Consider the following 26,187-nt stretch of genomic DNA (forward strand, 5'->3'; position numbering starts at 1 on the left):
TATTAGAAACAATATGGACAACTGGCTAACAAAATTCTTTTCTTTGCATCAAGAAACTCTAACCTGTTGAACTCCTAGCTTTCTTTCCCTGGAAACAGATGCAGATGGCATATGCCAAAATTACCAGGAAGCATTGCTCATGGTAATAATAACCTATGATTGGTACATTTAAACTGGGTTGGAAGGGATCATGAATGTCTGATGGGAATGCCATGCTTTTGCTTCCATGAGTGCTGTGACTCTGCCAACAAGCATGTTCTTTGCAGGGTTTCTGGAAGCTATGGTAAGGAATTGTTAGGAAAAAAAATTGGCTCTTGTGGAGCATGAGACTTCTTCTAAACCAAAGAAGTCTCAACATTTGTGCAACATGAATCTCATCTCTGTGTGTTCTGGGCTGTGTTATCTATAGAGAAAGTGATCCCCAGATTGAGCTCTCATGTTGAGCTGTCATCTTCATGAATTGCTGCAAGGACTCCCATGGAGAGAAAAGCCCAGTACTGTCCAGTTGCTGGGATGCATTTCCTGTCCCATATCTGAGGAGACTAGTGCCAAGGGTGAATATAAAAGCTTAGCTGAACCTATGAAAAGTTGCCCTCACCCCTGCCACTGGCCTGGGGTACAAAAAGCATTTATAGAAATTCATGATTGAATGATGTGAGTGAGAGGCAGGGTTGAATCAAGGATGAATCAGTGGCTTGAGCAATTGGATAGGTGGAGGAGACTGCTTTTTCAGGACTAATTGTCTTCATCTATTGAAAAACTGAGGTTTTTTTATTTCCACGGAGGGTAATAGAGATGGAGAAACATAAATGTATTATGATTTTGTTTCTTTAACCTGACATTCAATTCCTTATCTTTAGTCCTCCTTCTAAAATTTCTTTATCCTTTTTTTTCATTCATTCAAGTCATCTCTTTTAGAAAGCCTTTCTAAAATTATTTTATACTTCCTCTATACAGCAACAGCTTCATTAAAACGCTATCATATTTGTCTCTTCAGTTCTCATGGATGTAACAAAAACTTTTCCTTCTGAAAAATTATTGCATCCTCAAACTTAGATTAGAAGTTGATGCTTAAGAACTTTTTTGAATAAATTATACATGAAGGGATGCAGAAGCATGCACAATATTATTTCCACTTTAAATTGAAATTAACATTTGATGTGGGCCTAGAATAGCTAATATTTATAGGTGTGAAAATTGAATATGAACACGATAGGCCTGGGAAAGCTAAGCAAGACACAGAGGTGGAAAAATACTTTATATGTTGGAGCAATGTATTTATTTTATTTTCTTACATCAGAGCTTTTTCTCAGCTACTCTTGAATCTATCCTTGGGAAGAATTTTAAAAAACTTTACTCATTTGTCACATAATATATATTAGTTTAGCTTCATTTATTTTCCTTTGCTCATCTTTAGGTATTAGGACATTGTAAAATACTTTATATTAATGTTCTTCTTTTCAACAGTTAATAAAACCAAAATAATATAAAGAACAAAATAAAAATTACCCATAAATTTGCCATCCAAAATTAATACCTGATAAAATTCTGTTGTATTTTCTTCTAGTTTTATTTAAGAGGTAGTTTTTGGATTCTAGATTTATGAATCTTCTTTCGGTGTTTTGATATTTTGTGTGGAGAAAGCCCACATTTTTTATATATATGTTTTATTGGTTATGCTGTTACAGTTGTCCCAATTTCTTTTCCCTCTGCTCCCCTCCACCCAGTAACACCCCCTCCTTCCAGTTGTCCCCCCCCTTAGTCCATGCCCATTGGTTGTGCATATAGTTCTTCTCAATATCTTCCTATGTACTCCACTCCCTCCTAATATTCTTCTTAATTCCTGTACCATCTCCCTCCCTTCGCCCCTTCCCCCTCCCAACTGACCTCCCCCCAATATGTTCCCCATACCTATAATTCTTTTTCCACTCTCTTTGTCTACTTAGTTTGTTTTTGTTTCAATTCCCTAGCTTCTGTTGTTGGTTGTTGTGATACAGTTTTCATTTTAATGTTCATAGTTTTGATCCTCCTTCTTCTAAACAAGTCCCTTTAACATCTCATATAACAGTGCTTTGACTCTAATGAACTCCTTCAGTTTTACATTGTCCTGGAAGCACTTTCTCTGCCCTTCTATTCTGAATGACAGCTTCACTGGTTAGAGTAACTGTGGCTGTAGGTTTTTGCTTTACATTACTTTGAATATTTTTTGACAGTCCCTTCTTGCCTGCAGGGTCTCCTTTGAGAAATCAGCTGATAGTCTAATTGGGACTCCTTTGTATGTAATTCTCTTCTCTCTTGCTGCTTTTAAGATTTTCTCTTTATCTTTAATTTTTGACATTTTGATTATACTATGTCTTTATGTGGTTCTCCTTGGGTCCAGTTTTTCTGGAACTCTCTGTGCTTCCTAGACCTGAAGTCTATCTCCTTCCTCAAGTTAGGGAAGTTCTGTTTCATTATTTTTTCACATAATTTTTCAATTTCTACTTCTTCTTCACCTTATGGCAACCCTATAATTTGGATAGTGGCTCACTTATAGCTGTACCAGAGGTTTCTGAGCCCCTCCTCATTTTCCTCACTTTTTGTTTCCTCTTTCTGCACTGATTGACTGTTTGTTCCTTTCCTATATTTCGATTTGTTGAGTTGATCCCTGTTTTTCCTTTCCTCACCACTTGTTTCGCATGTGTTTTCATTCATTTCAGCATGACCAGCCTTCATTCCTTCCCCATCTTGATTAAGATCTGCTGTTAGTTCTATAAACTGTCTTATAACTATAGCTCTGAACTGAGCCTCAAAAAGATTATTTGCTGGTATGATAAATCATGTATTTGCTGTCTGGTCAGCTGCGTGATTGGGATCTCTATCATGATCCCTGCCATCCTGGCAGTTTTTTGCTTCCCGGGTGGGGCTGTCACACTTCCTACACTACAGGGGGCGGAGCCCCATGAACTCGTCACTGCCGGGAGACCCTTTTCACCACACTGTGGCACTTTGTGTGGGGGCAGGGGTCCAAGATGGATTCTTGCTGGTCTCTCTTTGCTGAGAGACCAGGAGCCTCCTCCTCCATCCCCACACCCTCTGAGCCTCACAGTCCAAGGCAATGTGGGTCTGCTTCCTCGGCATTGGAATTGTGAGCTGACGGGTTTGGTTTGCAGCTAGAGGTACTCCCAGGCGCTTCTTACCTCCCCTTAAATACAGGTGTCTGTGCTTGCCGCAGTCCTGCTACCCATCACTGCAGCTGTCACCGCCAGCACAGCTTGACCTGTCTGCCCCAGCTTCGCCCCTCCTACCCGTCCGGACAAGCACCACCTGTTTCTAACTTCATACGTGGGACTTCCATATAGCTTTATTTTATGGAACTTCTGTCTATTTATGCTTTTGTAGTAGTTGTAGTCCTTAGTTCTGAAGGGAGATGGAGCGTGTCAGTCTAGGCCTCCATCTTGGCCAGAAGTCTTGGAATCTCACGTTTTATGGTATGTTCACTTGCTTCAGTTTGTGTGTGTGTACACCCTACCACATTTTATCAACAAGATTTAAATGAATAGAAGTAACCATTTTCTTTTAAGCCAAATGAGGCAAGGCCTCCAGCAATATGAATGCAAACCTCATACTCAAAGGACCAGCATTTGGATTTTGGCTCTTATTTCCTACTAGTTGTCATAACTTGGATGAGTCATTTGGTCTCTCTGCCTTAGTTTACCCATGTGTACAATAAGGATAATAATGCTCACCTGTTGGCTTTAAGGTAAGAATGAGACATAAAACATGAAAAGTGCCTGGTTCTATCTGATAAGTAAGCAATTAATGAGTGCCTTATGTATGTAATAGAAAGCATAAGATTGAAGTGTCCATCTCTGTAACAGGACAAAATCCATTTATCTAAGGTATCATGAGGTTACAAAGTGTTTTTAAAGGAAGTTGGCATCCTACAAATTGGCATTTCTGAGTGTCAGGGAACTAATGACAACTAGTTTGTTGAAAGCATTTAGTATCCCATCATGTGGCAGCCAGTGGTGAATGGATCTTACTACTATGAGTGTGTGAAACTCACTGACATCATCCCGCTAGTATGGCTTCAGAGGAAAACAAATAGAGAATCACTAGTTTTTGTAATTTTCTCAGTTCACCACCAGACACTGAGCCATAACTTCTGCAACCTTTCACCTGCAGGGATGAACTCTGACCCTTTGTATCCACAGTGTGTTCAGAAAAAAGTGCAAGTTACTAACTCCAAAGCAGCATTTCAGCAAACAAGAAATAGTAAAACCAAAAGTGTTCGTAAACCTACTAATCAAGAGGCACAGGAGAACTGATAGCCAATGTTATTTATCCACCTTCCTAACAACAACACCACCGAAGATGATTAAGGCAATTCTGGCAAGCTGGGATAAATTAACAGTTGTACCTGAAGGTGAATGTGAGTGATTACATAACTTTAAGCAGTTCAGTTTTAATTACAGCAAAATTACAACCTGAAAGTTACTGGCAAAAAAGAAAGTCAGTATGAAGTAAGACCATTCTCCATTTAATTAATTTATTGGGAAGTCATGTTTAATGATCATGGGGACATATATGAACCCTCTCAATACATCTTTATTAACAATAAAAGTTTTACATAAACTATAAATGTAAGTCACTGCTGAAAAAACATATTTTATCCAGAGTGATAGTACTTAAGATGTACTCATTTTTAGTGGTATATGGCTTTAGTATTTCACAAACAAAATCTGCCCACAGTTTGGCTCACATGTGTTTGTTTTTAGCCTAAAATAATATTAATCAAAGCCCTCTCTCTTTTACTCTGTATACCAGAATGAAAATAATAAATGGAATGCTTACTTATTTTCCTCTTTTTTTGTTTTAATAGTTTTTTTCATTGTATTTTATCATTACCATATATCTCCCTTGTAAACGCTTCACCTCCACACACATCTCTCGCCTCCACAATCACCACACTGTTATCTGTGTCCATGAGTCTTTTTTCTTTTTCTTTTTCTCAAGCTATCTAGCCCCTAATCCTCCTTAGAGCTGTCAGCCTGATCTATATCTATGAGTCTGTCTCTATTTTGCTAGTTCAGTTTTTTCATTAGAATCCACATATGAGTGAAATCATATGGCATTTGTCTTTCTCTGACTGGGAGATTTCATTTAGCATAATCTTCTGCAGGTCTTCCCATGATGTCACAAAGGGTAAATTTTCTTCTTTGTTGTGGCTAAGTAGTATTTCATTGTATGAATGTCCCATAGTTGTTTCATCTGCTGTTCTACTGATGAAACTGTGAGCTGCTTTCAAATCTTGGTGATTGCAAATAATGCTGTAATGAACATACCCTTATGTTCTTTAAAATTAGGGTTTCTTCAAATAAAATCCCACAAGTGGGATCATTAGGTCATAAGGCAGTTCAATTTTTAATTTTTGGGGTAACTCTTTACCGCTTTCCACAGTGGCTGCACCAATATGCATTCACACCAACAGTACAAAAGTGTTCCCCTTTCTTCACATCCTCACTAGCACTTGTTGTTTGTTGATTTATTGATAACATTAATTCTGACAAGTATGAGGTCATATGTCATGGTGATTTGAATTTGCATATCTCTGGCAATGAGTGACATTGAGCAGCTTTTCATATATCTATTGGCCATATGTATGTCCTCTTTGGAGAAGTGTCTATTCAGGATCTTTGCCCATTTTTAATTGGGTTGTTTGTTTTTTTTGGTGTTGAGTTTTGTAAGTTCTTTATAAATTTTGGACATTAAACCCTTATCAGACATATTGGTAAATATGTTCCCCCATTCAGTGTGTTATCTTTTGATTTTGTTGATGGTTTCCTTTGCTGTGCAAAATATACTACACCACATAATTAAATAAAGGATAAAAATCGCATGATCATATCAATAGATTCAGAAAAATTATTTGATAAAATATAGCACTCATTTATGATAAAAACTCTCAGCAAAGTGGCAATAGATATTATGCCTAAACATAATAAAGGCCGTATATGACAAGCCCACTACCAGCATCATACTCAACAGGCAAAAATTAAAAGCATTCCACTTCAGATCAGGAACAAGGCAGGGATGTCTACTTTCACATCTTATTCAACATAATACTGGAAATTATAGCTACAGCAATCAGACAAGAAGATGAAATAAAAGGCATCCAAACTGGAAAGGAAGAAGTAGAACGGTCATTATTTGCAGATAACATGATATTGTACATAGAGAAACTATGTACTGGAAACTTATAAATGAATTTAGTAAAGTAGCAGGATATAAAATTAAGATGTAAAACTCATTTGGATTTTATATGCCAATAATGTAATAATGAAATATCAGAAAGGGGAATTAAGAAAACAATCCCATTCACAATTGCTTTAAAAAGAATAAAACACCTATGAATAAATTTATAAATTTAACGAAGGATGTAAAAGACCTGTACATGAAAATTTATGACACTGAATAAAGAAACTGAAGAAGATACAAATGGGTGGAAGCATATACCATGTTCTTGGATAGGAGGAATTACCATCATTAAAATATCCATACTACCCAAAGCAATCTACAGGTTCAATGGAATTTCTATAAAGATACCAATGATATAGTTCACAGAACTAGAACAAATATTTCAAAAATTTATATGGGACTGAAAATACCCTATACATCAACAGCAAGCTTGAGAAAGAAGAAGAAGACAGTTGGAAGAATCATGCTACCTTATATCAAACTATGTTATAAGGCCATAGTAATCAAAACAGCATAGTACTGGCATTTAAAAAAAAGACATGAAGATCAATGGAACATAATATAGACCCCCAAAGATAAACCCAAGCTTTTATAATCAATAAATATTTGACAGAGGAAGCAAGAACATATAGTGGGCTAAATATAGTTTATTCAATAAATGATGTTGGGAAACTTGGACAGATATGGGCAGAATAATGATACTAGACTACCTTCTTACATCACACACAAGAATAAATTCAAAATGGATCAAAGACTTAAATGTTAGACATGAAACCACAAAAATAAGAAGAAAACAAAAGCAGTAAAATCTCAGTAATTGTAGCAATATTTTATCTTGATATATCTCCTCAGGCAAGGAAAACAAACAAAATAAAATAAACAAATGGGACTAAATCAAGCTTTTCTTTTTTCAGTGCTCCCAGAACAGCTTCCCATGAGTCCAATTTAAAAAACAAGAGAGGATAATGAAGAGCCACCTTTTAATTACACATTTAGTTTATACTTCTTCAAGGTGTTCTTTAGTTCACAGCTGCAATTTGAAGGAGATCATGAATGCAGTGAGCCCCAGTACCATGGGATTTCTCATACTGTGCATATTCTCAGGCTGCTCACTCAGACCATGTCTTTTTTAGCTAGACAATATACTCAGTAGTGGGATTGCCTCCAAATTACATTTTAAAATTACAAATCGCTTTCCAAAGTTTGTAAGTGTACTAGTTAGGACTGTGTTTGGTTAAAGTTAATTTACACAAATAAGTCTGCAGGTTGTCATTTTAGAAATGGATGTTGAGGGGACTACCTGAGATCCATCAACATTCCATACACCTTCTATTTTCCTTCTACTCTGCCCTTCCATTATGACTTTTATTGTCATGCTCCTAGAAAATTTCCAGTTGTGTCCATCTTCCAGGAAAGAAGAAAGGGGAAGTAAAAAGAACAAAGGGCAAAAGATATATGCTGAGTCTGCCTCATTTTATTTGGAACACAATAACTTTCCTGGAAACTTCACCCAGAAGGTTTTCTTTTGTGTTTCATTTGTCAGAGCTCTGTCCTAGTGGTACCTCTAGGTCAAAAAGAGCCTGAGTAATAAAACATCTACTATATGGAGATATTATCATTTCTCTGAAAAAAAGAAACAAGTGTTCTATTATTAACAAAGAGAATAATAATCAGACAGGCAGAATATCATACCTGATACAATTAGTATCCATTCATGGCTCAGTTTCCCAATTGAGAATGATCATTGCAGTGTTTTAAGGAAATGTGTCTCTGAATCAATGGATGTTATTGGAAAAGGTCATTGTCTAGAGCAACTATCCAATAGAACTTTCAAAGATGGTGAAAATGATCTAAATATGCATTATCCTTCATAGTAGTCAATGGTCACATGTGGCTACTGAGCACTTGAAATGTGACTAGTGCAACCAAGAACCTGAATTTTACATTTTACTTAATAAATTTAAATTGGACATCACACATATAGAGAATTCTTGGTGAATATTTTGGTGTAGGGAAGAAATAGGAATAGAAAAAAAAACATTGATGGGGGTAAGTATGTGGGAGAGGATGAATGGCACTGGAAATGAGATGGATGGAAAACTACTCACCTGTGTAAAGACTTGATAAGTCAGGTGAAGACAGATTTAGTGTACCTCAAATGGTTCATCAGGCTGGTACTCCCTACAGGTTTTCTCTAGAATAATCTATGATTGTACATTTACATGAAGATAACTTATCGCTGGATTCTACCAATGTTCTCACTGAATATATATATATATAAATATAAGTGACAACCTACAGACTTATTTGTATATATTAACTTCAGCCAACCCCTGGGAGATCTACTCAGAGGCCTAGGTGGCAACTGAGTAGGGTTGATCCAGTAAAAGCTGACTGAAACTACTGTTAGGGTCTTAATTTTTTTTAAGTCCAATTTTCAGGATGTTTCCACTTATGGGCTTTCTTATTGGTCTTCTTTGTTATTTTATGAGACAATACAATAATACTATTTTTCTCATTTTGTACCGAATGTTCATACTTCTCTGGCTTCTCCTTCTACACCTTAGCCTTAAATATTGGAGTTTCCCAAGACTTTTTTCCCCCAGGTGGATTCATTCACCTCCCAAGATTTAGATGTATCTACTTTTGGAAACTGCAGCATGTACACACCTAGCCCTAACCTGTCCTCACCACCAGGCTTGTGTCAACTGCTTCCTTGACTTTCCACATGGTTGTCTTAAAAGTATCTCATGTGAAAAGGTAAAAGGAAAAAAGCAAAACAAAATAAAAACTAAATAAAATGGCATAAAATAAAACCAACAACAACACTACCTACTGATGAGGGTAATTGACTTCCATACTTTTACGGTGGGTGTATTGTAACTTGTTACAACCACTTTCAAAAATTCTTTGATAGTATCTCCTAAAATTGGACTTACACTCTCTAAGATCCCAAAATTCCACTCTTAGGTAAGTTTCCAATAAAATTTCTACAGAAAATTAAATAAAAATATATCTCAGTTACATCAAGCTCAAAACAGCTGATTTGCTGCTTGCTCTCAACCTCTCCCTCTTACAGCTTCCATAGCTAATAAATACTGTCATTATTCAACGTATTTTCTAGCCAGAAAACTAGTGATTAGTTTTTCTCACCTGCCATATACCATTCAACAACAAATTTCATAGACACCACCACCAAAGTAGATCTCCATCCACTTTTCTTCATTTGCTCTGCTACCATACTACTTTAAGCCTGTGTCACCTTTAACTTGGATATTGTGATGCTCCCTCATGTTCCCCATACTCACTTCCTCCCAACACACCTTAACTTCTCACACTTAGCTGCAAAAATAAATTTACAGCTTGTAAATTATATCATATCGCTCTTGCTTAATACTCTTCTATGATTTCCTAATTCTATTAGAATAAAACTTAAACACATTACCAAGAATAAGTTTGATATGTTCTCATTCCTGAGTATTTCTCCAATTTTATTATTTATTCTATTTTTCTTAATCATTATTCTTCAAACTCATTGGCCTTTTTTTACTGCCTGTAACATGCCGAGGTTTTTCCTATTTCAAAAACTTTTCATTTGTTTTCCTAGAATGTTGGCTCTCTGGCTGCTTCTTGTCCCTTAGGGATCATGGGCAACTCCAGTTAACAGTGTTCCCACTGTTGAATATACTAGCACCCTCTTTAATTCTTCCATAGCTCAAGTGCATTTGTTCACCTGTTGTTACTTGTTTTCTCCTCTACCAGACTAAAAGTACCATAAGGATAGGTCTAGTGCAATGTCTGGTGCACGATAAATAGCTCTTGAATACAGACTTAAATATTTAGAGTTCATAAAGAAGATATTATTGAAAGCTTAAAAATTTTTAACTAAAGGGAAGCTATGTAAATGGCAAATTAAAACATGTAAATGCAAATGCATTTTGACTACTGCCTGTGCTGTGTGCCAACTTAACATTGTAAAAAGTTGTAATAAATGCACTATTAAATAAAAAAACAATCACCTATCCTTGCATATAAATCTTATAATAAATTATATGATGTGAGGTGCCGCTGAATTATTCTCAATGATATTTGAAGTGAAAATCAGAATGCCTTACTCTGCAACAAAGATTTAATGATTATAATTATGACAAATTAATTATATGCTTATTAACCTGAGTCAATAAGAAATATGGACATTTTAAAAATCCACAGCTCAATGGGTTTGGTACTAAAAGATCTCTATTGCTTTCTTACTTATTTTGTATCCAAGCTTTTCTACCCCTAAAGATGGACAGCTTTTTTAACCTCTTAAGTAGACCTCACTTTAAGAGGACTTTTGTTTTATTGGAGAAATCAAGATATAGTCACTTTAATAAGTATTGATTGAATCTGTAGCTTTTAGGGGACACCAATTCTCTAACTTCACTCCACTCTAAGAACATAGAAAAAAAAAAGTCATCCAAGAGCTGTCCACTGGCCTTGAAAGATAGTTCATTAACCAGATCACTTATAAACATGTCCTGGATTCGGTTTACAGTTCTCAGTTGTAATTTATTTTTTTAAATGAGGAAATATTGTTTAAAAATAACCTCAATCTACAAGTGCTTTGTGAGGATCTAGTATGAATAAGGCAGTGTCCTTGGCACTCCGAAGACTACAATGATGGATAAGGAGTGATTCTGCTCTCAAGGAATTCACAGTCAAGGAATAAGTTTATTTGAGGAATAATTATATATCATAAGGTCAAAGACAAAAAGTTCCATGATAGAGGTGAAAAATAAGGTAATAGAGAGATTCAGAGGAGGAGATGAATTTCACTTGGGGATATTAGAAAAGTCCTCAGAGGTTTGAAAATTAATCAGGACCTGGATGTGTTAAGTAGGGGAGCAAGAGGATGGCATTTCTATCAAAACGAAGGCATGAAGTCAGAAAAGCACATGAAATGTATAGAGAAGGAGTAGGTCAGTTTGGTTAGATAAAGAAGTGTATGTGAGAGAAGAGGAGATATTGTAAGGTTGAAAAAGGTATCTTGGGGCCTCCACTTCAGGAACCCAAAACATAAGGAAAGCTAAAGTAGGTGAACTTCATCTCAAACACTGGGGAGTTATACAGCACTAGATCTCAAGGCTATGATGTGTATAGAGTAGTGTAATAGGAGCTGTGAGCAAGAATATTGGAGAAAGACATGATAGAAAGGTTCCTCAAAGGTTTATGATGGTGACATGAGTAGAAATTTTGGAGGTAGTTTCAACAGGACCTGACAACTCTGTAGATGAGAGTAGTAAAGGAGATTCATTGTGATTCAAAACAGTTTGAATTGGTTGACTGGAAGGAAAGGTATATCATTAAAAGAAATGGACAATATAGAAAAGTAGCTTTTAGAAAGAAAATTATATATGCAGCTGAGAAGTATCAATTTTGAATGTTAGTAGAATACAAAGTATGGAGGCACAGGAGTGGTACAGTCATGTGATCACTGAGGTTACCAGAAATCCTATGATATGATAAATTTTTCAAAGGAAAAAATTATAGAGAGATATTGAAGACAGACAATCAGGGATTGCCTACATTAATCAGATCAGAAAAGAAGTAGAAGAATGAATAGACAATGGAGTGTGGAAAGAGTAAGGAGAGACGTTTTAAGAAGAAAGTGCCCATGAATATCAAATGTATACCTTCAAACTATGCACAGCTAAAAAATATATAGGAATTAATAAAAGGTGTCTAGTTATCTCAAATTGATCATTATTTATTTCCCAAAATGAAATATCAAGGCAATGGGACGCAATGGAGGAAGAGTGGACATTGAAATCAGAGAAAATGGAGTCAAAATCTGATTCAGTTTGTGGTAAAACTGTGCTGTTTATCTGAACTTCAATTTCTTGACTGTAAAATAGGGATAATATCTGCATCAAATGGCTGTGAGATTAAATATAGTAAATCAACATAAAGATAAAAAGTGACTATTGGAAATAGGTCTATTAATCCACGTCTTTTTTGAGTTTGCTTCCCATCAACTTCTAGATGATGTGTTATGGAAAAACCTTACATGGATTTGTATGAGGTTAGGTTAAATTAATCATAACAATGAATTGCAAACATTTAAGCATTGGTCTCTAATACCTCCTTGTGCAAAGTTGAGTATAGGAGGAAGCAGATGGGATGGGTTTACCCTTGAAAGTCCTGCCACAGCAAATGGTCAAAACAGAATGGTGTTAACAGGTCCAGAGGGTCTGATTAGTCTGAATGTTTTTTTTTATGTGTCCCTGGGAGGGACAGCTGTGTCCTTGATGCTTGATTTTGCATATACTTGGTGCTTAGCAAAATAGAGACTCAGTAAAATTTTGCTAAATAGCTGTTATTTTTGTCCTATTTAGAGAGATCTGCCTATAATGCAATACACACACTTAAGAAAAAGATAAACTATTGATTGGAAAGAAGAATCTAAAATGGAAGATGATGCAATCCAATAGAGAGTCAGTGGCAAGCAACTAGACAATTGTATATGCCAATGTATAACTGTCACAAAACAATGTTGGATATGTAACCAAAAGATAAACATTTCCTAAACCAGGAACCAATGACAGAAACAACAGGAAAAGGAAGTTTGAGATATAAATCTAAGCACCATGCTATTTTTAACTTCTAGACAATGATAGAGAAACACAGTTACTTACACTTATATTTGCCCTTATTAGTAAGTAGAGAGGTACACAGATAAAGTGATATAATACCAGATGTCATTGTTATGGAAATTAACCTTTTTTTTTTTATTGGTGAACAATAAAATTGGAATCAATAAATTTTGCATCATTGGAGGAGTGTCATGGTGTGCACAATGAAGGAAAGTACCAAAAGTTCATCCTAATAAAAATGCAAATGATGTTATTTGATATCAGGAAATGATGGTAAAATTTCATTTTAAATTATTTCAAGGTTTTTTTTTTCCCTCTATGGAGTATATCTCCTTTGCTACATTCAGTGTATTACACGAAGTGAAAACTTTGCTGTGAAGTTGTTTTAAACAATTACACGTCCAATTGACTATGCATAAGGGAAAGTGTGTTTGCTTGATAGGAAATGAGATCCTATGTTTTGCATGTTTCTTCCTTAAAAACTGAGATTTAGCTGGATATTTACCCATCTCCTTCTCTTACCCCACCCTGTGATTGCTTCACAGGCCATGGTATGTGTTCCTGTGGTCGTTGTGTTTGTGAGAGAGGATGGTTTGGAAACCTCTGCCAACATCCCAGGCAGTGTAACATGACGGAGGAACTGAGCAAGAGTCTGTGTGAATCAGCAGATGGCATATTGTGCTCAGGAAAGGGTGAGTTTCTCTTAGAGCTTGGACAGGATCCCTATTGTGACACATGGTTTGTACAGCAGCACGCAGCTAACATCTTTTTCAGAATGCACTTCACGTGTATGAAAATTACTCTGTCATCTACTTGTATCAGACATTAAACTTGAAAGTTAACCACTTAAAGTTTAGTATCCAAGGAAATGAAATGCATGAGATGGGTTACATGTGAAAAGATCCTCAGTCACTTGTATACAACCTCATTGTGAATGAAATACAATTAATAATTGTAAAAAAAAGGAAAGTACAATAAGCTATACTTGGTACTGAATGCACTCCCCCACCAAAGGCAAAACAATAATTGTTGAGTTCACCTGTGAAATAGCAAAGCCCAGAAATGCATAAAACATTCTGGAAGCTCCTGGAATTCTCACTATTAGGAAGCTGCCCTGCCTGGAATTAAATATCGTTTGCCACTACTCCTCTTCAGCTCAGTCACCTCCTTGCAGAACAAACAACTGCCCTTTTCAGACTTCTATACCTGCAGCTGCATTTACCCTTCAACACTTACGCTACATCATGAGTAGTAGGTAATATCTTTCTAAAGAAAATATAGTGAAGCAAAGCCGATCTGCTGAGGAGGTTTCAGAAGCAGAATGTGCCACAGGACTGTGCCCTTTAGTTCTGGCTGTTGCTTTACCTCTCACTCAAGATCAATGCTCTCAAGTGGAAGAGGCATCTTGACATAATTGCAAAAATAAAATCAAATGGATGCTGACCACATATAATGCCAGGAGTAAGGCTGAAAACTGATGCAAACATGCGTATTTCAATAGACAACCATGTCCTTGGTGTCCAGGAATTCTGTATTTGAGGCTGGTGTTTTCTGTGCTCTAATCAAGAGGCCATGTCTTCGACCTAATGCAATTACAGCAGCCAGGTGGCACTGAAATGAATTTAAAGCAATCACTTTTTTCCTGTTTGTTCTCCTATTATATTCATTCTGATTCCAAGTCCCAAACAAATCTTGAACTATTTCAGTTCTCAGGAACCCTCAGCTCCTGGAAACACTTGCTTTAGGTTCAAGAAGTTCTGTTAGGATAAGCAAAAGAAGGAAGAAGAGGTTATAAGGAAGAAACAGGGAAGGAATTGAAGAAGAATAAATTAACAAAGGGAACAGGAAAGGGGGTAGGAATAGAATTAACCTTCAAGGGGGAAGTGGGAGGAAAGAAAGAAATGTCATCAGAGCAGAAAGAAGTGTCTTGTGTATAAAATAGTACTGAAAATGATTAACTCGTCTGAATTAGATTTTTTTTCTGAATACAGTTTCAAGCACAGAGCCCTAGAGCTTAGATATTTGTTGGTCATTTTCATGATGGCATTATCTTTGGTATAAGGACATTAACTTTTCACAGAAACTACTCAATGAGGCAACTCATTTGTATTACAACACCATTATGCTCATTTTTTAAAAATCAGTCATTTTACGTATGTGTTTACTAGATACAATATCAAATCATTAGTATTGTTCATAAGTAGGTCTTTGCTAGTCACGTTCAATTGCAGGTACAGGAAAAAAACATAAAGCCATGCTCATCTGTGTAGTGAATACCAGTCTGTCATTTCCTAAATTTAATTTTATGCAAAGAGAAGAGTAGCTTGTTTTCAAGAAATATTTGTATTGAAGCCATTATATTCTGAGGGGAGATTCTCATTTTTCATCATTGTAAATATAGAAAATACTCCCAAAATGGGTGAACCCAAAGGCATTTCCTCAAAATAAAACAAAAAATCTCTCTAGTTAATGCCTCTTTCAAATTGTTTGCGATAGGTGATGGAATTATACCTACAGATCAGTGAAGGGGTGAAAGCATGAATTCTAAACCATTTGTTAATCCTTTAATGGGTATAGAGTTTTTAGTCTTTAAACTCAGAAGGAACTATAAAACCTGCCTCAAGTTTGCATGTTTTAAGGCTGGTGTTAGTGATGATGGTGGCATTCTATTGTCTGCAGCAACTGGCTGCAGGTTCCTTTCTTTCCTTATTATGGAGCAAAGAATGGGCCTAAAACTGAGATTGTGGAACTGTGCTCTTTTGTAGTCACAGAGACTAGTGGGGATACAGCAGTTATCTCTGTCCCTGTGGAGAATACCACCCCATCCCCACCTCAAGAACAACAGAAAGAGTAACCCATAAAATAGACTAAGGGTTTTTGATATAACAGAGAAGAGAAACTTATTACAAGTTATTTGACTGAGGCTAGGTATTTCTTGATAGATTTCATGGACTTGCCAGAATTCCATATACTTTTTCTCAAAACTGTAAATGAAAACTCCTAACCGTGATTATCACAGAGTAAACTGGAGTATTTTTCTTTCTCTGACTAGGCGACAGGCATGAGCTGTGGGCTTGAGGTCACCGTGGCACACCATTTAGCAGCTTGTACCCAACTGTTTCTACCAGAGAGACAAATCTGGAACGTGTGCTGTCTGTCAATAAGCGTCACCTCAGGAGACGATGAAGAAATAGCATTTTATTTCTTTACAAATTTATAGCCAAGACAATAAATCACTCCATAGAAAAATTTAAAACAAGATACATTGTTGTGACCTTCATAAGGAACAGAGTCATTAGTACAATAGTGAAAATTGCCTGCTGGGATGTCAAGTTGCAGCATTTTATCAGGCTGGATAAATGAACAAAAAAGTCCACTTTGTTCATGAGGCAGCTAACACAGGTGCTTGCCCTTAGACTCAAACTGTTGTTTTTGTAAGTACCAGACAGGTGAGTTTAGAGCCAGGTCCACCTAAGCTTAGCTACTACCTTTGCAGAATATGTGATATGAGGAGGGACCCAAAAAATTCAGAATTATCTTCTAAATGGTAGGCCTTATAGTGGAGGCTTCCCCAACTAGATGAGTGCTCTAGAAAACCATCTGTATCACTGTACTAGCTGGCATTGTTGTGAGAGGCTGTGTTTGGCTTCAGTGAATTTTTTTTGAAGACATTTTCAACATGTTTTCCCATTTCATGATGGGTGATTTACAAGTGCACCTGCTTACACCACATGAGCGTTCAGCAGTTTTTGACCAAAAACAGCATGACCCCCATGCCCCACCCTCCCTATTCACCTATAGTGAATTTTTATTTGTTTCCCTGGGTGAAAAATTTTCAAAGGGAAATGTTTTGCTGACATGGGAGAAGTGCAATAAAAAACAGCAGGAGCACTAAAAGACATCAAAATCTATGTGTTCAAAAACTGTTTTGAGCAGTGAAAAAAAACATCTTGATAGGTGTATTGCATCAAATGGAGAGTACTTTGAAGGTGATTGAAGTTTAAACATGTCAGAAAAAGCACACAGTTTTTATTATAAATAAATTCTGTGTTTTGGGGTGACCCCTCATATAATTCATCACCTGTTTGTTTGATTGGCTTTTTATTTGTATCCAAGAGTACATAATAAAATTTTTTACCTTGATAACTTCAAGCTAGGCCCAGGTCATCACTCTGATAGTCTTAAAGATGCTGCCGGAGAGTAGCTATAATCACATTTCATTAAATGTCTCCTTAGGACTTTCACAATGATACTATTGAGTCCTTCATCATTCTAATAAGCCCATGGTACATCCATTCATCCACCTATCCCTCACCTCTACCCCACCCTGGCTGGTTCTCTGTCACCAAAAAGAGACAGGGTAAAAGTTAGGCTTCAAAAACCAAATAGACCAGTGTTCTAGTTGCCTCACTCAACATAGCTATCACTCAGATTAGTAGGAATACACAACTCATTTTTTTTAAGTATATGAAAATTTTTCTTATGAGTCATCACAGATAGGCAGATAGGTAGATATTAGATTGAATCAGATTGAAATTTAACTTTTTTTTTTTTAATTGCCCTTGTGGTCTGGGACAATCCCCTTATCCTCTTTATACTTCTTTTTTTTTTCATCTTTGAAGTCAGAAGAATTTCATTTCTTTCCCCTTTTTAAGTCACAAGAATGCTCTGAAGACAAATGAGAAAATGTAACTCATTCCTCAAGAATGAAAGCCAGTAAAATGCACAGTAGGGAGATTGGATTATTCTTAAGGGTCCTTATACTGAGAAAGAAAAAAAATGGATTAATGGTGTCATGGTCATGAATTTACCACCCTAGAGTTTATGCCAGGATGGACCAGCTTCTCCTTATGGCTGGACTGGGTCTCATGGGTGTGAATGGGTCCTGGTGCAGCTGAGCTGAACAATGTGTCACCTCTTGGCAGTCATGTGGCTTATATCTGTCAGGAAGAATCCTCTCCCAAAGTTTTTCCCTTTCCAGAGATGTGCAATTTGACCCCCGGTTATTTATGAAAACAGCCAGAGCACTCTATAACAAAGGTGCAATAAGACACACTAATAACAATCACACGTGTTATTATTGTATGCTATGCTACTCCTAGTTGCACAAGCAGTAGAAGAATTTTCTACCTCTAAGATGTATTGAGAACTGACAAACAGAAAAGAACAATGCAGCTGTGGAAAATGCTGACCAAGAAAAGCTAGTTTTTCATAACACATACAAAAATAAATCCATATTTTTCATTCTAATTATTTCAGTGATTAATAGACTTTCAGAATTGGAATTTATGTGTCAAATGGTATATCAAAGTATACTGCTATTGTAGAAATAATTTTTCCATGTGACGATATTTTAGCTTATCATTTAAACACATTTAGACTGAGAGAACTTTCTTCTCTGACACTGTTTAATTCATATATTTTCTTTTCTAAATGTACCATTAATAAAATTGTCTCTCAAAAAACAAAATATACATATATTTTAATAACAAAAGATCAAATTTTTAATTAGGTAGGAAGTAATAAGAGGAGAAATGGATGAAGTAATGAGGAAGATGGTTGGATCAAGAGTCTTGTAAAAAATGAACATTTGGGTGGAGTGGTTAGAGCTATCCTGGATTATGGCAGAAAACCCCAAGAAGAAGATTTAATAAGTCAAATATACATAAATGATTGTGTGTGTATTTTTAGCACTTTAATGAACCATCCAATGTGCAGATGTGTCCTTACTTGAAAGAAAATCATTTAAACAAAAATTTGAAATTGTAAGCACAATAAATTTAGCAGTTTTAATTATAAAATGCAGCCTCATTTAATAGAATTTATTATTCAATTCCTTTAAAGTACAGACATTTTGAAAACATGGTTCAATTCAGAAAAAAATATATAGCATCCACTTTTGAACACCTTTTTGGAAGGCCATCTATAAAACTCAGTCACACTCTGCTCTCATTGACATTTCAACCAGACTGAGCCATGAAACATTTGCTCAAGGCTAATTGCTACTGTCTAGATCCATAATGAAGACTTTCCTGGATAACCTTTATGAATTATAGTAAGTAAAGCTCCCTTTCGAGCAACTGGCTATTCCATAAACTTTTACTTTTGGAAGACAGGTTATTAGAAGCCTATTGTCAGTGCATTGATGGTATTCTATTTTAGATGGAAACCTTAAGTTATGTGGTGACAGTCGATATACCTTTTGTAATTTCAGGTTCTTGTCACTGTGGAAAGTGCATTTGTTCTGTTGAAGAATGGTATGTTTCAGGAGAATTCTGTGACTGTGATGACAGGGACTGTGACAAACATGATGGTCTCATTTGCACAGGTGCAGTACTCACCTACTCAAATTGATCTATGCCACAGTTTGTAATAAAGGCAAATGACACACATCACATATTTCTTTGGATCACTGGGAAGGGAAGCTTCTGTATTTTCAAGGGCCAGATTATATAAAGTATGTAAAGGGAGGTGAGCATTTGTGAATAAGCACTAACATTATTCCCAGACATAGAGAAATACAAACGGAGCATCAAAATTATGATTTTGGGGAAAATTCAACAAAGTAACTGTCCCCAACTTCCACATATGCTATTTTACATATTGCAAAAAGAAAATAATTCCACTGAAAACTATTTTAGTTTGAGCATGGTGTAGGAAATGGTACATTATTTTAAACAGGACCTAGGGACCAAAGCTGGTTGATGTGTTGTTTGTTTTTAGGGAATGGAAAATGTGTGTGGGGGGATGGAAGTATAAAAACAATTTAGGAGTATAATAGCTAATGTTATCCTGAGTTATTGAGTTCTAATAATTGGGTATAAAATACATTTTCTTAAATAAGTTACATAGTTCTCCTTGTTTCTAGCTAAAGGTCAAAGATGAATATGCATGTCATTAAGCTAGACATCACTTTCTGTCCATCCCTACCACCCTACTACTCAGGTCCATCTTCTGTCTGATTATTCAGCCTAGCTCATACCATGCTCTCTACAGAAAAACAAAATTAGGAGAGGGAAGCTTGGTTGGAGTGATACTGATGGTCACCATTAGATTGATGCTAACTTGATAGCAGCACCAAGTAGATGCCATCACTTATTTGAAAGATCACAATGAGAAAATTAGCAGAGGATGAATTAAATGGCTATGATTATGAACCATTATCATTTATAATAACATGTTTTAATTTGGTATATTTCAATCATGATAATGATTCTCCTGTGTATTTTATTTCAGGAAATGGAATATGTAGCTGTGGAAACTGTGAATGCTGGGATGGATGGAATGGAAATGCATGTGAAATCTGGCTTGGCACAGACTATCCTTAACAATTATATGGGAGAGGACTGTATTCTTATTTTTGTAGGCCATTAGAACATAGAAATGTAGAGGAAACCATGTATAATCACCATGAGGACAGGTCAAACAGACTATTGTATGCTTTTGTATTTCTGAATGCCTGAATGAAATCTGGATACTTATTAAAAATCAATTAAGCAAAGTCTTATATACGTAACACCAGAAACAAATTTTTCTTTCATAATTTACACCAGTGGTTATCAACAAAAACAACTCTGCCAGCCAGGAAACATTTGGCAATGTCTACAGACAATTTTGATTGTCAAGCTGGTTGGGGTGGGAGGGTGTGCTACAGACATCTAGTGGGTAGAGGCCAGGGATGCTGCTAAATGCACTACAGTGCACAACACAGCCCCCATGACAAAGAATTATCTGACTTTAAGTGTCAATAGTTCTGGAGCTGAGAAATGCTGAATGACATAGTTGTTAAAAATGCACATCCTTACACAACAAAGGACATTTTAGAATATATGGAAATTATACATCCTCACACAAGGTCATCGATCATATTTTGCTAGGATTCCATATCCTTCAGTATTTCCATATGGGTACAGTGAAGATAAACACACATGAAGTATAATGTTGGATGGGGTGGGGGATTATTTTTAGTCATTAAGTCATTTATGTAATCTCAGTTAAACTCAAAAAAGAAGAATCTGCAAAGATGAAGAAATTATAAAAATGTACAATTTAACATTTTTAATAAATAGTGGTATAAGTTATTTACATTCTGTGTCAATATGTATTTTACCAACTGATGAATAACAAAAAATGAATTGTTATTCAAGAATGTCCATTTTCTGTTACTAGACCATTTTTTATACTGAGAATGGGTTGCAGGTACAAGGAATCTGATTTTTCACTAATTAAGTTACTCCATGGTAACTTGCTTTTAAAAAAAAAGCAGTGCATGGTGGGCCAAAAATATGTATTCATTTCTCTTAAAACACTCTCTTACCTATAAGTACACATTACTTACTGAAAAAGTGCAGTCATGCACAGAAGTCAGGAAGAGATGCTATGATAAAATGGCACCAATCTCAAAAGCTCAGAGGATAAAAAGAAAAATCTAGAAATGGCTTAAATAAAAATTATAAATATTCTACTCAGTGATAGGAATAAAATGTTTATTTCTATGATGAAATTTTGCTCTTCATGAAATTCACACTGAATTATGAAAATGTATAATAATTTGGACTTCCCTTTCATATTTGCAGTTAAATCTACTGACACATTAGTTTAGGCAACCTTTAATTATTTAGAGCTAAAAAAAATCCATTTTTTCTTTAAATGTGAATTATATTTTGTAAAATACTACAATAATGTAATAAAATCATTTTCATATTGTTTAAGGTGAAAATTTTTACTTGGAAATTTTACTCAATGATGTAAATATTCTAGAGACATGGCTTGGACTTTATAAGTCAAATCACCAAGTGTGAGGATAATACATATCTGCTGAGTTACTTTTATATTGAAAATGATTTAAGAGAAATGTAATTGATACTGATTTTTCCAATATTAATAGTGGTCTCATACTTTAACAGATTTATGAAGTTGTTCTCTCTATCCTGGGATTAAGGAGAGCAACCGTATTAGTTGCATCTGAAATGTTGAATATGTCAATTGGGATATCAGTTTTGTAAAATGAGGCAAATATAAGCAATTAAGAAATAAATAGATTATATTCTTTCCTCTTCTCCATCTAAGCATTTTAAGCTTCAAACAAACCTATTATAATTGTTCAGTAGCAATTGCAATGATAACTTATTTGGTGATGGACACATTGAAATTCAAGACATTATCCAACCAATACAGTCCAAGAGAGGTCCATATTCCTTATTACAGAGCTCTGCTTTTTATTGAAAGGACCAGATAGTAAATATTTTAAAATTTGTGGGCCACATATATCTTTGTTGCATATTCTGCTTTGTTTGTGTTTGACAGTGTAAAACTGTAAAAAAAAAGAAAAGAAAAACTCATTCTGAACTCCAGGGGCATACATAAACCAACTGAGAGCTGGATTTGGCTCACAGCTTAGGAGTAGTTGGCCAACATGAGCTCTGCTGGAACTGCCCTTAATTTCTATGCTGCTTCACATAACCCTAGGTGTGTCTCACTTTTCTTGTAATTCTCTATATTTGTTTTACCTTTTCATTAATGACATCTACAATAAAACTGTTGTTCTTTTTAAATTTTAATATAAGAAAAATGCCCTCAGCATTTATATTTTTAAAGAAAAAGTTTAGATATGGAGAAGTGTTTATTATAAAGTTCAGAATGTGATTTGTTGAAATTTTTGATGAGCTAAAAATGCATGGCAATCAGCTATATTCTGGGTTCATTTAGCAACAGATTATTGAACTGAAACTTTCCGTATTTCTTACATCTGTGTGGTACTTTGACTCTAGCTTGCAAACACCAATATAGCTATTATGAAATGAGTTAGTTTACATGTTTAAATTGGAAAAAATAGAATAAAAATAATTACATGTAAAGGCATACATTCTACCCTTTTTAAATGTGATTTTGTACTTTGACTTTTGATTTTATTACTAAGAAACTCTCTCTCTTTTCTTAAGAGGGAGGGCAGAGCAAGAACAAACTTGAAATAGAAAGAAGGAAAATGTGCAAATCTCATTTGCTTATTCAAGTTTGTCCCAAGTTACAGTAGGATTAATGTCAATTGAATAGGATGCAACAAGTTTGTAAATGATATTGGCATAAACCCTGTTTGCTTGAGAAACCATCTCTGAGGAATCCTTCCAGAAGGACGTTTCAATAAGATTTCACTAAAGTCATAAGACTTAAGAGGAGAATTATTATATTCTGTTTTTTCCCTGGACTCCTTGAGCTAGAGTCTTTTGACACATTGAAAGGAATGACCTCACCATCTCAAAAGCAAACACAGTCCCTGCCAGTAAACATCAGAATTAGACTGAACGATATGTAACCCCCCACCCCCCAAAATAAAAATAAACAGAACATAACTCAGCCTTCATTTGCAGACTCATTTTCAAAACTTTGAAATTCTATTCAGTATTCAAGAGCCAACAGGCCCTGTGTACCACTCTGTAAGCTAAAAATGAAATGTGTTTCACTCCAAAGTAACACAATTCACATCTGGATTTTGATATGACTATCTAGCTCAATTGCTTTCCCTGGATGTAGTCTTTTTATGAGTAGAAATTGAAAATAATTTTCAAATATTTTAACTTTCTTCTAAAATATATTTTTTAGTCTGTTCTCTTCCTGAAATTTTAATTTTCCCTATAATATTAGGGAGAAAACTTTAAATGAAATGATACATAACTAACATAAAGAACAAGAAGGGTTTTTTTTGTTTTTTTGTTTTGTTTGTTTTTGTTTTGTTTGTTTTTTGCTGTTCTGTTCTGTTTTTTCAAAAGATAACCTAATTTTATATTGGTCATTATGAATATATCTGACTGTTCTAGTATTTTAGACTTAATTAAGCAGCTGGCTAGCTGTGATAAAGTAACTCTGCTTACTCTCAAAAGGCAAACAATTAGAAGGACTGTAGCAGGATACTTATGGACCCTATTGTGGAGCTCCTGAAGCTACCCATTACTCCAAGACACTCAGGGAAAGTGAATATTTAGAGTGAGAATTTCTAAATTCTCCAGGCTTTATAATGAAATGATGCTCAGTACAATTTATTCTTTACATAAAGTGGACCATTTACACCTCTTCTATAATTGTTCCAGGTAAAGTTTTAGCAAAACATTTTAGAAAGCAAACTTATAAGAAAATAAACATGGTGCCACTTGAAATATCAAAACCATTAACATTCCCAAGCATTGCTGAGGGATGGGTGAAGCAATCAGCTACCATAACAAATCAATAGAAATAATTCTCCCACACCAGATATGCATGCAAATGGAATGTGAAATTAGACTTGATACAATCAACATATGTACATGTAGGTACAAAGCACACAGTCTGTAAATACAAAAGAGTTCCATCAGATGTACTATACAGGACATCAATAGTGACAGACTGCACTTAATAACAAGGTTGATGTTTTAAAGGAAAAAGAAAGGAGAGTCTTATTCCAGAAAAATAAGGAGAGAAGTATCATCAAAGACCTAAAATTTTCTTTGGCATGGTAATGGGGGAAATTGAGTTTACCAATTTATTTACATGACATTTCTCTGTAATTGTGGGGGATGCAAAGCCATTTTATTATATAAAGTTGTTTGATGTTTTCTAATATGCCTTAATATAAATATTTTATTCAATGTGTTTGTGAATTGAATATAACAAATGATAGTAAACACAGAAACTGTACAATTCAGACAAACTCTTTGTATGTAAATTGAGTAATACATACCAATAGTTTTTGATACCCAGACCCTAATACATGCAGTTCATCAGTGCTGCCCTTGTTCCATGCAACAGATGAAACCAGACACAAAGGAAGCAATCAGAATAATTTACAAAAAACAAAGACCCCTCTGCAATATATCTAAACATATATTAGAAGAAAATATTTTGACATCCACTCATAGGGATAAATGCCCTTGTAGACAACTCATATAAAAAACAAAACAGGTGAATATTTTGATAAATATTAGTTTTTAGAAAAATAAATCTTTTCTTAATTTTAACCAATACACAGTCTTGCAGGGGAAAAAGAAACCTCAAGTAAGGCTGATTACCAAAAGCAAATCAGTGGGTTGTTTGATAAGTGTGTGTGTGTTGGGATAAGCAGTGTCTGTAAGCCCATTTACTTGGAATTTCAAGTTAAATCATTCATAGTTTGCCACATGTTATGGATTATATGTCTTCCCTAAATAATTAGTTTTGAAAGTAATCTAATGTATTTTAACCAATCCTGTTAAAAACCAATAGGCTTCTATATAATGTAACAAAAAACCAAGAATGGTCCAAGGAATAATTTTGTTGCATTTGTATTTTAGTATTATCAACAATAAATATACTCAAACATTATGCTAATGTTTTATTTATTAAAATGGAATCCAATATGAAAATTAAATAAGCATAAACAATTAAATTCATACTAAATCTTTAATCAGCTAAGCAGGTCAAGATTTTTAAATGCTGGGCAAGGACTGTCATGGAGAATTAGAAAAGCAGTGACAAAATAATTTCTCAGTAAATATAATGCAGATGTGCATAAATGGTGACTGGGTCATCCTTCCACGTGGAATTAAGAACAAGAGGCCAGTATAATGATCCTACATATAGTTTTCTATAAATGAGGTTCAGTTTGATCTCAACACTTCCGAGGACAAAACATTGAATTTAATTAAGTATACACAGAATTAACAAAGTATTTCCAAACAGTTCAGTATTAAACATTTTGAAACTCTTTATTTCCAGTATTGAACATTTTACATGGTTTCTTCACTGTATAGTCTCAACTATTCATGGTCTTTCTTGGAAGCTGTCTTCCCTAAGCTCAGAGTTATTTAAAATGAATTTAAGAAAGCAAATACAACAAAATCAAGTTGGTTGAATGGGCTGAAAATCTGAATTTGAACATGTTGGTCTGCCTTTAATTTTATCTAGAATAATTCAACAGACTGCATTCTGAGATCATGGCAAGGCACCTCTATCCCAGTCACTGGGCAGCCTGGGCCCCAAGAAGCTGAGTTAGAGGTATAGACTGGTGAAATACACAGTACCTGACTCAGTATGCTGAGCTAAAAAAAACCTTTTTCTTAATGTGTCCAGTTTTAAAACTTGTCATTAAACACCAAAAAATATTAAAGTCAAATTTATAACTAAGGTTTGGATTGCTGCTGCAGAAAAGAATACAGCTGCCTTGCCCATGCTCTGCTGAGTGTGAGTGGAACACAGCCAAAACCCGGGATGGCATTAAGTTTGGTTCATTAAAAATAGGAAGGATTATATCTGAAATGTATTTAGGTAGCACAACTCTTGTTGGTTGTAATTACTGATATTTTTC

At 35.2% G+C, this 26,187-nt stretch overlaps 1 protein-coding gene across 2 annotated transcripts in view; it reads left to right on the top strand.

The window, feature by feature from the left end:
* The window catches only part of ITGBL1 (integrin subunit beta like 1), a 284,324-nt gene extending 263,368 nt beyond the window's left edge, over positions 1 to 20,956 (top strand). For both annotated transcript variants that reach the window (XM_090258003.1, XM_090258004.1), the window contains 3 exons: positions 13,421 to 13,567; positions 19,090 to 19,203; positions 20,112 to 20,956. In XM_090258003.1, the coding sequence (XP_090114129.1) occupies positions 13,421 to 13,567; positions 19,090 to 19,203; positions 20,112 to 20,203 (353 nt within the window). In that variant the 3' untranslated portion in view covers positions 20,204 to 20,956. The remainder of the gene's footprint in view (positions 1 to 13,420; positions 13,568 to 19,089; positions 19,204 to 20,111) is intronic.
* The last annotated feature ends 5,231 nt before the right edge of the window (positions 20,957 to 26,187 follow it).

Source organism: Furipterus horrens, unplaced genomic scaffold (genome assembly GCF_987537825.1).
Source record: "Furipterus horrens unplaced genomic scaffold, mFurHor1.1.pri manual_scaffold_12, whole genome shotgun sequence".
NCBI classification, from domain to species: Eukaryota; Metazoa; Chordata; class Mammalia; order Chiroptera; family Furipteridae; genus Furipterus; species Furipterus horrens.